The 14,097-nt window shown below is 41.1% G+C and overlaps 1 protein-coding gene and 1 long non-coding RNA gene across 3 annotated transcripts in view; both read left to right on the top strand.

Moving 5' to 3' along the window:
• The window catches only part of LOC146392990 (uncharacterized), an 18,714-nt gene extending 9,266 nt beyond the window's left edge, over positions 1–9,448 (top strand). For both annotated transcript variants that reach the window (XM_084908419.1, XM_084908427.1), the window contains exons 4-7: positions 213–280; positions 440–544; positions 6,188–6,292; positions 9,111–9,448. In XM_084908419.1, coding sequence (XP_084764545.1) covers positions 213–280; positions 440–544; positions 6,188–6,292; positions 9,111–9,169 — 337 coding nt within the window. In that variant the 3' untranslated portion in view covers positions 9,170–9,448. The remainder of the gene's footprint in view (positions 1–212; positions 281–439; positions 545–6,187; positions 6,293–9,110) is intronic.
• Positions 9,449–11,342: 1,894 nt separating this feature from the next.
• LOC146392989 (uncharacterized) lies at positions 11,343–11,863 on the top strand. The gene is made up of 2 exons (XR_014797192.1): positions 11,343–11,557; positions 11,691–11,863. It is a non-coding gene; the product is annotated as an uncharacterized LOC146392989 (long non-coding RNA).
• Positions 11,864–14,097: the final 2,234 nt, after the last annotated feature.

The following is a 14,097-nucleotide window of genomic DNA, read 5'->3' as shown; positions in this document are numbered from 1 at the left end:
TGATTAAAAAATGCCACAGATTACTCTGTTTAGAACTCAGTCTTCTATTATTAAAGTCAAATCAGGTTTGAAAGCGTCGGTCAAGGATGCATTCAGATGAGAAAAACGTCATAGTGTGCAAGTCAGTATTTCTTTTGGTGTCGCATTATCAATCCAGATGAAATTTTAATGTTGCCATTTTCCACTTCCATTCTGCTTGATCATTGTTTTAGGGAGGATCGCTGCCTCAGGAATGTTCAGAACATGTCCCTAGTTGATGGCAAAGACTTAGAGTTCTACAGTAAGTTGCTTCAGTGAATAACATACAGTATGTACACATGTAATCACATCAGTTACATCTGTCACTCAGGTCTGTGAGGTTTGTCACAGTACAGTTTGCATGCTCAGTTGATCAGAATTGTTATCCTCCCATCATGAATGCTTGTGTTTTGTTGCACAGTGAAAATTGCCAGTTCCTATCACAGGTTCCTGCAGACCTGCCCTGACTGTCTGCTCATGCACACCTACGATAAAGTAGCCAATCACCAATTGTTCTACTTGTTTGGTAAGTATGAGCAGTGATGGAGCATTTACTAAAAGAACTGACAAGTAAAACAGTAAAATATTTACTTGATGGACTATTAATTATATATTTTAACTGTAATTAATGAGTTGTAGTCAACTGACAATTCTTTGGCTATTTCAAATAAGGGTGGAAGGGTGGACTACTTTGGCATTCAACTCATCATTTCTTTTAGTATCTCACTTTCCTATTTGTGAAGAAGTAAGAAAAGAATATAAAAAACCCCAAACCAATGAGAAACTAGTTGTAGAGCCCAGTATGGATTTTTGCAAATGGATTTTTCTACAACAAGTTAACTGATCAAGTAATTAATCATTTTAATATTCATCAACTAGAGTATAATTGTTTTCCATCTAAATTGTAGCCATGTCTGAATACAAAGTAGCTTTAATATCAATCAGGGCTGGACTGGGACAAAAAATCGTCCTGGGCATTTTGACTAGAGAACCACAAAGACATAAAACCTTTGAATGAAAACAAATGCTGTTGTGACAGTGATGTACACTGTCTTGTTGGTATATATGTATGATTTCTATACATTTTACATCAGATGACCACTTTGGTTGTTTTGAGAATAATAGATTGCTGAATATACATTAGAGCTAAAGAGACTGTATTTTAGGGTGGCTTGCAAAATTATAATATGGAGTTTGCTAGTGTGTAAGAATACAAACAGAAAAGGCCTGGAATGTGAACAATGAACTGGGGTGCAGGGCAGGAGAAGAATTAACCCCCACCCCCAGGACAGAAGCAAGAGTTACTGCAAGAGTTACTGAGGGTGAGGGGCAGACAAATAACAAAAGGACACTACCTTAAAAGGAGATGGGGGTCAGGGTGTCAGCACCCCTGGCTACTGTACCAGTGTTTTTCCATTGTGGGGGTGTTTACTATAGGAGGAGGATACCAGAGACTAAAACTGTAGCTGTTGTGTTGAATTCTTGAGATCAGCCTTTAGAATAGGACTGCAAAGGACTGCAGTGTGCTGATCTCCAGATGTATCTGTAAGGAAAAATGGGTAACAAAAGGATTTTGTGTGAAACTTGGAAACATCTCTGCATGATCTCTACCAACACAAAAGGATCGGAGAGAGCGGCGTTGTCTCCCACAGTTGTAAGATTCAGACATTTTAAATGAGAATAAGAAAGAATAAATAATAAATTTATTTATATAGCACCTTTCAAGACAGAATCACAAAGTGCTGCACATAAGATTACAAGTCATAAAAAGATTTAAAAAGAGAAAATAAAACAGGCATAAAATTAACCAAAAGCAGTTTTAAAAAGGTGAGTTTTGAGTTGTTTTTTAAAAACAGCTACTGAGTCCACAGTTCTTAATGTTTGGGGGAGAGAGTTCCACAGTCTCGGGGCCACAGTGGCAAAAGCTCTGTCACCCTTAGTCCTCCTCTTAGTATTTTTTATAGCAAGTAAGCCCTGATCAGATGACCTCAAAGACCTGCTAGGGACATCGGGCTGTAGCAGATCAAAGATGTAGGCAGGTGCCAGTCCGTGCACAGCTCTGTAGGTCAAGACCAGGATCTTAAAATCAACTCTAAATTTAACAGGAAGCCAGTGTAACTGAGATCATAACGGTGTCACATGTGAGTACTTGGAGGATTTTGTCAAAAGTCTAGCTGCAGCGTTTTGCACAACCTGCAGACGATCCAGAGAACCTTTGCTTAGACACATAAACAGCGAATTACAATAATCCAAGCGTGACGAAATAAAAGCATGTATAGCAATCTCCAGTTCAGAGCGAGATAAAACCGGGCTTAGCCTAGCCACATTTCTTAAATGATAAAAACATGACCAAACCAGAGATTTCACATGCCCATCCAATGTGAGACTCGAGTCAAAGGTGACACCTAAATTCCTGATAGAGGATTTAACATAAAGTGAGAGAGGACCAAGGGCTTTCACTATCTGCGATAGAAACCTATCAGGGGCGCATACGAGGACTTCGGTTTTCCCCTCGTTGAGTTGGAGGAAATTTGCAGCCATCCAACGTTTGATCGAATCTAAGCAATCATTCAGACGCTGAAGCTTAGATAAATCCTCGGGCATAAAAGAAACGTACAACTGAATATCATCAGCATAACAATGATAAGAAATGTCCTCAAAAGAGCCCATTATATGCTGGAGGGGGAGAAGATAAATTAAAGACAATAAAGGCCCCAAAACTGACCCTTGAGGGACACCATAAGTAAGGGAGGTAGATGTCTGTGAAGGTTCTCAGTCATCCAGGTCATCGTAGTCAAAGGAGCTTGCAAAGAAAAGCGTCTGGACTTCTTTAAGTTACTTGAAGACGTTTCACCTCTCATCCGAGAAGCTTCTTCAGTTCTAAGGTCAAATGGTGGAGAGTCCCAGATATAAACCTAGTGGGAGTATCCCCCCACAGAGGGACAAAAGGACCCCCTGATGATCCTCTAATCGCCTGAGCCAAGGTGTGGGTGTGGGTCCCAATCAGCCAGAGTTTCGGGTGTGTTCATTGTGAAACCTGGCCCCACCTTATCATGCGAATTCCTGAGAACAGATGGCCCTGGGCCATCTGTTCTCAGGAATTCAGAAGTTCAGGAATTCTCTACCTAAGGGAGGTAGAGGATGACCTAAAATCAGAGACTGCCACAGAAAAGGATCGGTGATGGAGATAAGAGGAGAACCACTCTAATGCAGTTCCAGATACACCAACCCATTTTTTCAGCCTTTCAATGAGGATGTGATGGTCAACTGTGTCGAAAGCTGATGTGAGGTCCAACATGAGTAGAACAGAGCATTTTCCTGCATCATTATTCATCAAGATATCACTTGAGACCCTAAGAAGAGCTGTCTCCGTGGAGTGAAATTGACGAAAACCGGACTGAAACTTATCGTAAATGCCATGTTTGTCCAGAGCTGCCATAAGCTGCTTAGCCACAACCTTTTCTAGAAGCTTAGCGATTAACGGTAACTTAGAGATAGGTCTGTAGCTGCTCCAAAGAGAGGAGTCTAGCTGAGGTTTTTTTAAAAGTGGGAGAATAGCAGCGTTTTTAAAATAAACCGGAACTATACCAGATGCCAGTGAAGAGTTGATTAAAGTGAGCACACATGGGCCAATAGACTGGAAGACATTTTTGAATAATGATGCAGGTATAATGTCAAGTGAACAGGAGGATGCTTTCACTGAATTCACTAATTTTACCAGCTCAGGTAGTGAAACCGGAAAGAAAGTATCCAAGATAATGGGCCGGGATGGGGTAGAGATCGAGATAACAGGTGCTGAGTGTGTAAAACTCATTCTCACGTTATGAATTTTTGCAAGCAGGAAAGAGAGAAAATTTTCACAGTCCTCGTTAGAAAAAATAGGGGCCGCAGGCAGAGCAGGAGTAACAATGTCACTAATGGTGTTGAATAGCACCTTAGGATTGCCTCTGCTCTTTGTAACCAAGTGTGAGAAATGGGCAGCCCTCGCATCTCTGATCGCATTATTAAAAGAAGCTAAAAGGTCCTTAAGATAGAGGAGGTGAACATTTAGATGAGTTTTCCTCCACCTGCGCTCCGCTTTACGACAATCACACTTTAGACAACGAATACTGTCATTTAGCCAAGGAGGAGATTTAGAGGCAGAAACACTCCTCGTCTTAACCGGACAAATTTCATCTAACATAGAAAGGCAATAATTATTAAAAAGACTGGTTGAGAAATCAACACCATTTTGAGGAGATAGCTGTAAGTTAAAAGCATCCACAAATTTCTCTGCTGTGGAGGAGTTTAAGATGCGAGAGCTAACCATCCGTCTGACGGGGGACAAAGGCTCATTAAAAGACAAGTTAAAAACAATAACATAGTGATCAGAAATAAAAATTTCCTCAGAGCAAATAAAATCAATATTTAAACCCAAAGTAAAAACAAGGTCCAGTGTGTGACCTTTGCTGTGTGTAGGACCGGACACATGCTGAGTCAAATGAAAAGAATCCATAATGTTCATAAAGTCTCTGGCGAATGGGTCAGAGTCATCATCAACGTGAATGTTAAAGTCCCCAACTATAAGCACTCTAGACAGCTTCATAGTAGCGGATAAGAAGTCGCTGAGCTCCGATAAAAATAACCTGTTATATCCAGGTGGACGATACACCACAGCACAGTACAAAGGATCCTTGTTACCAATTTTAAGCAGCTGCAGCTCAAACGAGCGAAAAAGTCCAGTTTTCACGGAGCGGCAAAAAAAGTATTTCTTTGTGCCCCCCTCTCCCTGTTAATGCTCTACCTGGCCCCCTGGCAACACTTTGCTAGACCCGCCCCTGCACAGTTACCAGCTGTCAGCTACTTAGAAAAGGATCCTGGTGTTATTTGTCTCTCAGAAACAGTTCATAACTTCAACTCATTCATGTCACCTATCATGTTTCTCCATCACCTGTTCAGCTCTGATGATCCAGTAAGGACATCTCCTGGTTTCATCCTCATGTTTCCCTCTCACCAAATAACCAACCTGACATCATGACCAGCAGCTTTACGGCTGTGGCTCCAACAAACATCAGCAGATCCTAGAAAGTAATATTAAATCAATTAAATAAATGATTTAATAAATAAATTAAATAAACAACTTATCAGGCTTTAACATGCTGCATGTATGTTTAGCGCAACATCCACTGGTTTCCTCTTTCTGGCGCAAAGTGGGCGATAAACAAACAAGAGAGACGGGACTTGAGACAGAAAAGCCGATCAGCTGATCATTGATCAGTTTCATAACTGAAGTAGCAACAGGAGAGGGAGGGGGAGAGAGTGAGAGAAGAAGAAGCTGTGCAGCGGAGGACACAGATTAACTCCAGTTTTGTGTCTGTTTTTTTATTCTAGCTGAAGTACGGGACAAACTGCGTTCCTTTTCGCCTCAATACCATTTTCTTCCGTTTGAATGTGATAAGACTGCTTTCAGAGCCGTTGCCCAAGCAAGGAGGAGAGTGTATCCGACCTCCTCGGCTGTAATTGTTCCAGCCCAGAGTCGATCATGACCAATTGGCCAATCGACCACCTGTCATTGTTTATACCGTTACAAAAAAAACATAAAAACTAAAAGTCACCATCGCCCTTTGTGCCCGATACTCAGTCACAGTACTTCAAAAACACAATTACATTCCATTTCTGGGTTTTAAAAGTTCCCTGTCATTTTTTTTAATTTAGCAAAATTCAATTCACTTTTATTTATATAGTGCCAAATTGCAACAATAGTTGTCTCAACGCACTTAGAAAAGAGTGAGAAAAGGACAAACAAAAGGTTGTTTTTTTTACACCTGGCCGTGCAGACTGCCCTCCATGTGCTATACAGACTGAGTACTGGCCAATACATTTACCTAACATGTCTTACTTCTGTTTGTTGTTATTTCATAAAATTGTTAAACAACACATCTGTGTTAATTGTAGCAGGTTTATATTGTAACAGAAATTGTAACATTTAAGTAACCAGCAGGCTAACTGAAGCTGTCAAATAAGTGCAACATAGAGTAAACTCTTTTAAGTAGTGGAGGTAGTTCTTTAAGGAGGCAGCTGCCCGATCACACGAAACAAACAAAATACACTTTAGGATTCAAACATCCTCGAACACTAGTGTGAGCACAATACATTCTAATGGTGCTTTTCCTGCTGTTGTTCTCTGCAGGGAGGAACAAGACTGTGACAGCTTCTGATTTAGAGACCTTCAGAAAACAAGGTGAATGCCTCAGGTTTCCCACGACACCAAAGTTTAACTACAACCCTAACAATGGTAAGCACCACATATCATCTACATTGAAATAGAATATGAAATCAATCTGCTACATAACTTAAATGCAGTAGATTGCCCAGTGAGCAAGTTACTGATAGGTTCGTAGCATAAACCTATTCGCTGGAACGTTCAAGACAATTCTACTACACAGCAAAAGCAAGACACAAGTAGTCAAAGTTCTTTGTGTTACTCATGCATGAGGGAGAGGACTGGACGAGCGCCGTTCCTTCCCTTGACCCCAGTTGCTTTTGTCTGCTGCCTCGTAACACTGCTCTTTTATTGAGGTTACATGAATGAACATATGAGTCTTACATAGGTATACATGTTTACATGTAGACAAAGAGTACCGTGTGTGTGTGTGTGTGTGTGTGGTCAAGATGTGACCCCATAAATTAATTCCCTAATCCTGCTGGTCTGGAAGTCCAGCCGTTCATCTAAACAAAAGGCACTTAGACTAAAACAGATATACTTGTGTTTGCTATACCATAAAACAAAAAAAGAAGGTACGACCTCTTCTCTTGACCCCAGGATGTGAGTGTGTTTGCCAGAACACTCTGGAAGGCACACAGAGTCTTTACAGACTGCTAAGGATCAAACCTCTATCAATATGCAATTGATTATAAAACTCTAAGCATATATGAGTAAATATTTCTAAGCATAAATGACAACCTAATAATATAAACCTGACAGTTACCACACACTGAAAATGGTGTTGTAGAACAGGTTATCCCTGAACTTGTTTTAGCATTTCGGTTCATGAGTACAATAAAGCTTCAGAGGTGCTGGAAGATGGGGGTCTAATCATTTTTTGGCTGAAAGAAATCATCTCATACATCATGGACAATTTCTCAGTTTGTGATGCAATCTGTCTTCTTGGGTAGGCAGGTTGAGTGTGAGGAAGTAAAACTTAACATAAGGAGGTCTATAAAGAAAAAGCACAATACAATGTAAGCTTTGTTAGATTATTTGGTAGCTGTAACTCAGGAAGTACAGCATGTCATCTAATAGTTGGAAGGGTTTTTCTTTTTTTTTTTTTTGCTCTAATCAGTAGCCTATGCAATGTATCCTTGGTGAAGAAACTAAATGCTCTCCAATACATGAGGGATGCATCCAGTGAGGGATATTGTATAAAGTGCTTGAGTAGAGATTATATATAAGAATCTGTCCATGCATTAGGATAATAAATAAAATAATTCTAAAGATTTATTGTTGATTTATTGTGATGGGCAGCAGATTCCAGATTCCTCTAACAGTCCAAAGACATGCTGTCATTGGGGTTAGGTTAATTGGTGATTCTAAATTGCCCATAGGTCTAAATGGTTGTCTTTCTCTAAGCGTTAGCCCTGCTTCAGGCTAGTGAGCTGTGCAGGGTCTACCCCACCTCTGTGACAGCTGGAATAGGCTCCCTGTGACCCTGATAAGGATAAGCGGAAGTGAATTGATGGATGATTTATTGTTTTGCAGCTGAAAATAACATGCTAGCCAGTTAGCACATAGGCTTAAGGTTCAATAGGGTAGTTTAGCTCAGGCAGTAGAGCAGGTTATCTACTTATCGCAAGGATGGTGACTTGAGCCATGCCTGCTCCAGTCTGCATCCTTGGACAAGGTGATAACTCTCTGATGGACAGAGGGACCAACTCCACCACCTTTAATTGTAGCTAATGACAATAGTCTGCACTCCAACAACTCCAACCAGAGTTGGAGTTCACGGGCAGCAAGAACTGGAGATTATGTATCAGAATTTCAGGAGCAGGACCACGCCTCCAAACACGCTCCTTCCGGCTGCCATCTATATAGGTTCCCCTAGTTCTGCAATCTGATCATTCTCGTTTACGTGTCCCACCCTCACTCCCTCCTTCAACTCCATTCTTCAACTTCTTCACTCCTATTTCGTACATGGGGATCTGCCAGGCCCGGGAGCCATTGCCAGTCCCCTTCGAGGCCTTCCCCAAACCGCAGCTCAATTCATGTCAAAGCATTCACTACTAAAACGCTGTCCAACTTATAATGAGGACGTGGGCCCAGCTAGTGAAAGACTTACCAAATAAATTGCTTGCACATGAAAAACATAACATCCCAATTATTTGATCTTTCACTTGAAATGTGCAGACAAATGCATGTTGATCCTTATACCGACCTCCACTGCAAACAGAATGCAAATCTGATAGTTACAGTGAGTCACTGTAACATCCAGTCGGCCTTCTGGTCAGTCACACATCTTGGGAATCATGTTGAAGGACAGGCAGTGAAAAACACAGTGAATGGAGATGGAGCTCTTTGGGTGGCAGAATTAATGGCCGACTAGCTAAGATTTGTTTTACTCCCACATTTCTTAATGCACTTCAGCTTTCTCAAATACCACTCTGGACCCTGCTTGTCCCCAATCCGAGCTAAGATTGCAAAGCTTCTCAAGAAGATTGTCATGCAGTTGCTGGTTGCTGTTGGTTGCAGTTTAGTTGCTGGATGATTTCCATGTTATAGCAGTATCTGGTAATAGAAGATTACAGACTACAGCAAACTTATCTTTGCACGTTTCACAATGTTAATGACTCCAAAGTTCATCTCATCACAAGAATCTGTGCCATTGTAGTTAAAGTAAGACAGGATGAGAAACAATAGAATTTACAGCCACTGCCATCTATTGTGTAAGAACATGACCCCTTAGAGAAAGGTAATCTATATATTTAGCATTTAATGGAGGGTAAAGGACACTTGGAGGTGGGGAGGACCTAAGGATTTGCATTTGATGTCACTTCTCCAGAACGATCAGTTTATCTTACTATTCCTGTTTGTCTGTGAATCTTTATTCCCTTTACAGAACTGTGTCCTGTGGAGGAAAAGAAGTCAGAATCCACACCTCAACAAAACCTCCACTAACAGAGTTCTTAATAACACTGCCACTGTTATTGTCAAACTTACGCTGTTGATTGGTTTTTACTCATGATTTAGTTGAAAGAAATTTGACAAGTTTGAATGTCCAAACTGTTAAGTAATAAGTAATTTTTACTAGTAGTAATCAGCTGAGGCATTTGATCTTTCTGAATGTAGACCTGCACTGAGGACAGACTGTCTGGCTGCTGAGTTTGGTTCTGTTTCTGTTCTGTGGATTTGTTTGCAGTGTTTTGTTTTTCTGTTGAACTGAAATTAAAAGTTTGATTAAAATACTAAACAAAAGTAAGAATGCCTGCTTTTGTAACAGAACAAATAAACAAAATTAGGCAATTATAAGGCTTCTTATAAAAAACACTAAATGCAAAAGGGTTTATCAACACACAAAGCATTCATATTAACCTAGTAAAGCTAAAATATGAGGCTACGGATGATAATAAATTAGGAGCCATTTTGGAGCCAAAAGAGCCGACTCTCTGAAAAGAGTCACTAGTCAGTAAGCCACAAAAACCACATGTCACGTTCGCCACTGACAGAAAATGGCAGTAAACATGTTTTTAAAACTTTAAGGACTTATTTCTTAAATCCAGCTCCACACACGGTGTTACGTCTATGTCAGTTATGTGTAGCATTGCATGTCCCCTTTAACCCAAAGGAGATCCTTAAATATCCTGAATTGTTCCTAATGACAAAAACTGGCAGCTTCCCAAAAAGTGCAATAATAATGTTATATATTAATATTGTTTTGCACTTTAAATGAGTCAGTCTTTTAAAACTACTTCTGCCTAAGATATTCGTATCAAGTATAATTATATTTTGGGGGTTTTAACCCTTTGAAGGCCAGTATGTTTACATAGCTGCACTGTTTTTTAACTGGATAAAAAAACCAAAAAACTAAAATATTTTCCATAAAAGACATTTCAAGAAAGATTTCATTGCTATTATAATTAGGCCTTTAGATTGGCACCAAGGTTGATTTTGATTCATCATTATTTATTTTGCAGGGGCACAGTAAATGATGGTATATGATGTGTTTCACTTTTTCCACACTAAATGTTTATTACCTTGCTAACGTAAATAAAAATACAAGCTCAGTTTGAACTAGAAAAACATTTTAGAAAGATAAACATGAACATTTATGTTGTTGGGGATGGGGAGCGAGACAGACAGAGAGGTAGTATGTGTCTGGGTGTGAGGGTCCTGCTCAGGCGGCGCAGTCGTTACAAATGGACACACTGTGGTCCTTGCATGTATACTTCTCACATTTGCAGCAGGTGTTGACAATTCTTCTCCTTTTTTCTTTGCAAAGTTCGCACTGCCTCCTGCCCTTACATTTAATGATGGGAGAGTGGCCTGCAGCCGCTGCAGTCACATCTGTGACTACTGCTGCAGCGGCTGATGAGCGGGGAAGGCGCTCTCTCTTTGATATGTGTGGGTTCACCAGCATTTCTCCCACTTCTTCAATGAAGAGCCTCCGTCTGTATCCTTTCTGCTTCTGCCAGGATGACTCGATTGATGTCCACAGGACGTAGGCATTGTAAATTGAAACATCAAGGACGTTGTGGAAGAGGGCCAGTGGCCAGTAATTTGTTCTCCTCCTGCAGGAGTAGGTGCCAACAACCTAACAAAAAAAAACAAAAAAAAAAACAAAAAAAAAAAAAAAAAGCATAAAACTTACATATATTTTAGACAAGAATATGAGCAAGAATGAATAAATATATGCGTAACTGGTTCAGGGCTTGCAAAATTTCAAAATCCCTGGTAGCCCTTCAGGCAGGGACTCTTCAGTTTTTGGTAGCCCAAAATAAATTTAAGTAGCCCGAATAAAGAAGAGAGCAATTTTTTGATTGATGTTTTGTTTCCATTACAATATTATACATTAAAGTATAATATTGTAACTGTAACAAGGCGGCCCTTAGCGGCTGGAAACACAGTGAGATGGACCAAAGCAAGTGTAGTGGAACAAAGTATTTATTTGCTATACAGCTCTCCTTACAACAACTTGTCAAGCTTCTTCACAGCACAAAAATCCACCCTCTAATGATAACTGGCAGCCTTAAATATGTTCAGCTGTCACAGACTAAACCATTATTCCACTCTCAGGTAAATTCTTAAATCCCAACCTTCCACCACAGTATACAATATATCAATTAGAAATAAATAAATACATAAATACATTTTCACATTTACATATTAATAAATATTTCACACTTTACTGTTACACCAAACCCAATATTATAAAAACCCAGAAACCCAAGCACAACAAGATTCACCACACTCTCTTTACCAATGGTCTCTCCCGGAACCTTTAAATGGTGTCTGGACCCCCGGGGAAACATTTGCCCAAACACCTTGAAGAGGACACAGGCAAGAAAGGTGAGTAATCATTATCTTACAAACACTTTTTTGCACCACTTTTATCCCTAGATTTCACACACACATTTGCATTAGTTTTCCTTACTGGTAAACCTTAATCACAATCTCAATCACCATTCTTCTCTCCTGACAGACAACCACCACATTCCTTGATGAGGAGCAGCTGTGCCAGATCTGAAATAAGGCTACCAACTGATTTTAAAATTCCCAATAAATAGTCAATAAATATTTAAACTTCTTGTGTGTGCAAATCCATGCTTAAAGTGCAATGCTAAATAAAGTGCTTGATAAAGTGCTTTTAATAAAGTGAAAGGTGTGCTCTAAGGTGCTATACAGATAATATAATATAAATAAATGCAGTAAGGGAGTCCTCTTCCTTACATTTCCTCCTCCCTGTCTTTAAGCACGAAGTGCTTCAGTCCTCTGTCATCCTAGATAAACAGTCAGCAACCACATTTGACTTCCCCGGCCTATACTGGACCGTAAAGTCATAAGGCTGCAGAGACAGGTACCATCCTGCAATGCGGGCATTCGCATCCCTCATGCGGTTCAACCACTGGAGGGCACGATGATCAGTCTCCAGAGTGAAGTGACGTCCCAGAAGATAATACCTCAAGGCCTCAATAGCCCATTTCATGGCCAAGCACTCTTTCTCCACCGTCGAATACCTTGTCTCCCTGTCGAGTAGTTTCCGACTCAGAAACACCACAGGCCTTCTTTCACCATCCACCTCTTGCTGAAGGACAGCTCCAAGGCCAACTCCTGAAGCATCAGTTTGCAAGATGAATGGCTTGTTGAAGTCTGGACTGTGTAGAACTGGATGTGTGCAAACTGCTTCCTTGAGGTCTCTGAATGCTTGCTTACAGTCTCCTGTCCAACGCACTTTGTTGGGGGCTGAGCCTTTTGTGAGGTCATTCAGTACAGTGGATCGCTCTGCAAAAGAAGGTATGAATTTCCTGTACCAACCTACTAGACCCAGAAAACCTCTCACCTTCCTTTTTGTTGTCGGAACTGGGAAGGACTGAATTGCTTCAATCTTTCCAACCTGCGGCTTTATCTTCCCAGAGCCAACCACGAAGCCCAAGTACTCCACTTCTCTCTTGGCTATGGAGCACTTCTTGGGATTGATAGTCAGTCCAGCCATGCTGATGGAGTGTAGCACCTTCTGTAGGTGAATGACATGCTCTTCCCAGGACTGGCTGTACACCACCACGTCATCCAGATATGCTGCAGAGAATGCTGACACATCTCTCAGTACATGGTCCATTAATCGTTGGAATGTCGCTGGTGCACCTTGAAGCCCAAATGGCATGACTTTAAATTGGTACATACCAAAAGGAGTTTTGAAGGCTGTCAGCTCTTTCACTTCTGGTGCCAAAGCCACTTGTCAGTATCCTTTACACAGATCGAGTGTTGTAATGTACCTTGCTGATCCAACTCTCTCCAGCAGGTCATCCACCCTGGGCATTGGGTAGGGATCAAACTTGGATACTGCATTCAAATATCTGAAATCAATACAGAATCTCAGGGTGTCATCTTTCTTTGGTACCAAAACAATCGGGCTGCACCACTCACTACTTGACACCTCAATGATTCCCAGGTCCAACATCAATTTTATTTCTTTCTGCAGCACTGGCACCAACCGTTCTGGAATTCTGTAGCTCTTTTGTCGAACGGGTGCATCCTCCTTCACCCGTATCTTGTGCTGAACCAGTGATGTGAAGCCTGGTGTTTCTCGAAAGAGCTGTGGGTCCATGAGTGGTTTTATATCAGCCTGCTCAGTAGGAGACAAATGAGAAAGGTCAACTGAAGCACAAACTTGAATGTTAGTTGGAAAGAACTTCTCAGTCACCTCCTCATCCTTAACTGAACGCACCAGTAACTGATAGACCGGCTCTTGTCGGCTGTGGAATTCCTTCAACAAGTTCACGTGAAATGTCTGATATTTTTTAACTCTTTCTGGCATATTCAGCTCATAAGTGACTTTACTCACTTGTCTGACGATCTCGTATGGTCCATGCCATTTTGTCAGCAACTTGTTATCGCTGGTAGGAAGCAATAACAGTACTTTCTGACCTGGAAGGAAGACCCTATCCCTGGCCTTCTGATCATACCAAGTCTTTTGATGTTTTTGTGCAGCTTTCATGTTGTCTTGCATCAATGATGCCATTTTCTCCAACCTCTCTCTCATGGTGATGACGTAGGCTGCGATGTTTTCGCCCTCTGCTTTGGATTCCTCCCAGCAGTCCTTAAGCAGATCCAGGGGGCCTCTCACTTGGCGACCATATAAAAGTTCAAAAGGCGAGAAGCCAGTGGAAACCTGCGGGACCTCCCGGTAGGCAAACAGAAGGTATGGCAGCCATTGATCCCAGTCAGCACCTGTGTCGGAGACAAACTTGCGCAGCATACTTTTGAGAGTCTGGTTGTATCTCTCCACTAGCCCGTCCGTTTGGGGGTGATACGGGGTGGTCTTAAGTCCCTTTATCCCTAAAAGCTTATAAACCTGCTGCAACAACTTGGATAGAAAGTTCGTTCCACAA

The sequence above is a fragment of the Perissodus microlepis genome, chromosome 2 (assembly GCF_051167445.1).
Source record: "Perissodus microlepis isolate ML-2025 ecotype Zambia chromosome 2, ASM5116744v1, whole genome shotgun sequence".
NCBI lineage: Eukaryota > Metazoa > Chordata > Actinopteri > Cichliformes > Cichlidae > Perissodus > Perissodus microlepis.
The sequence above is the reverse complement of the archived record's forward strand: the minus strand, read 5'-3'. Positions and strand labels throughout refer to the sequence as shown.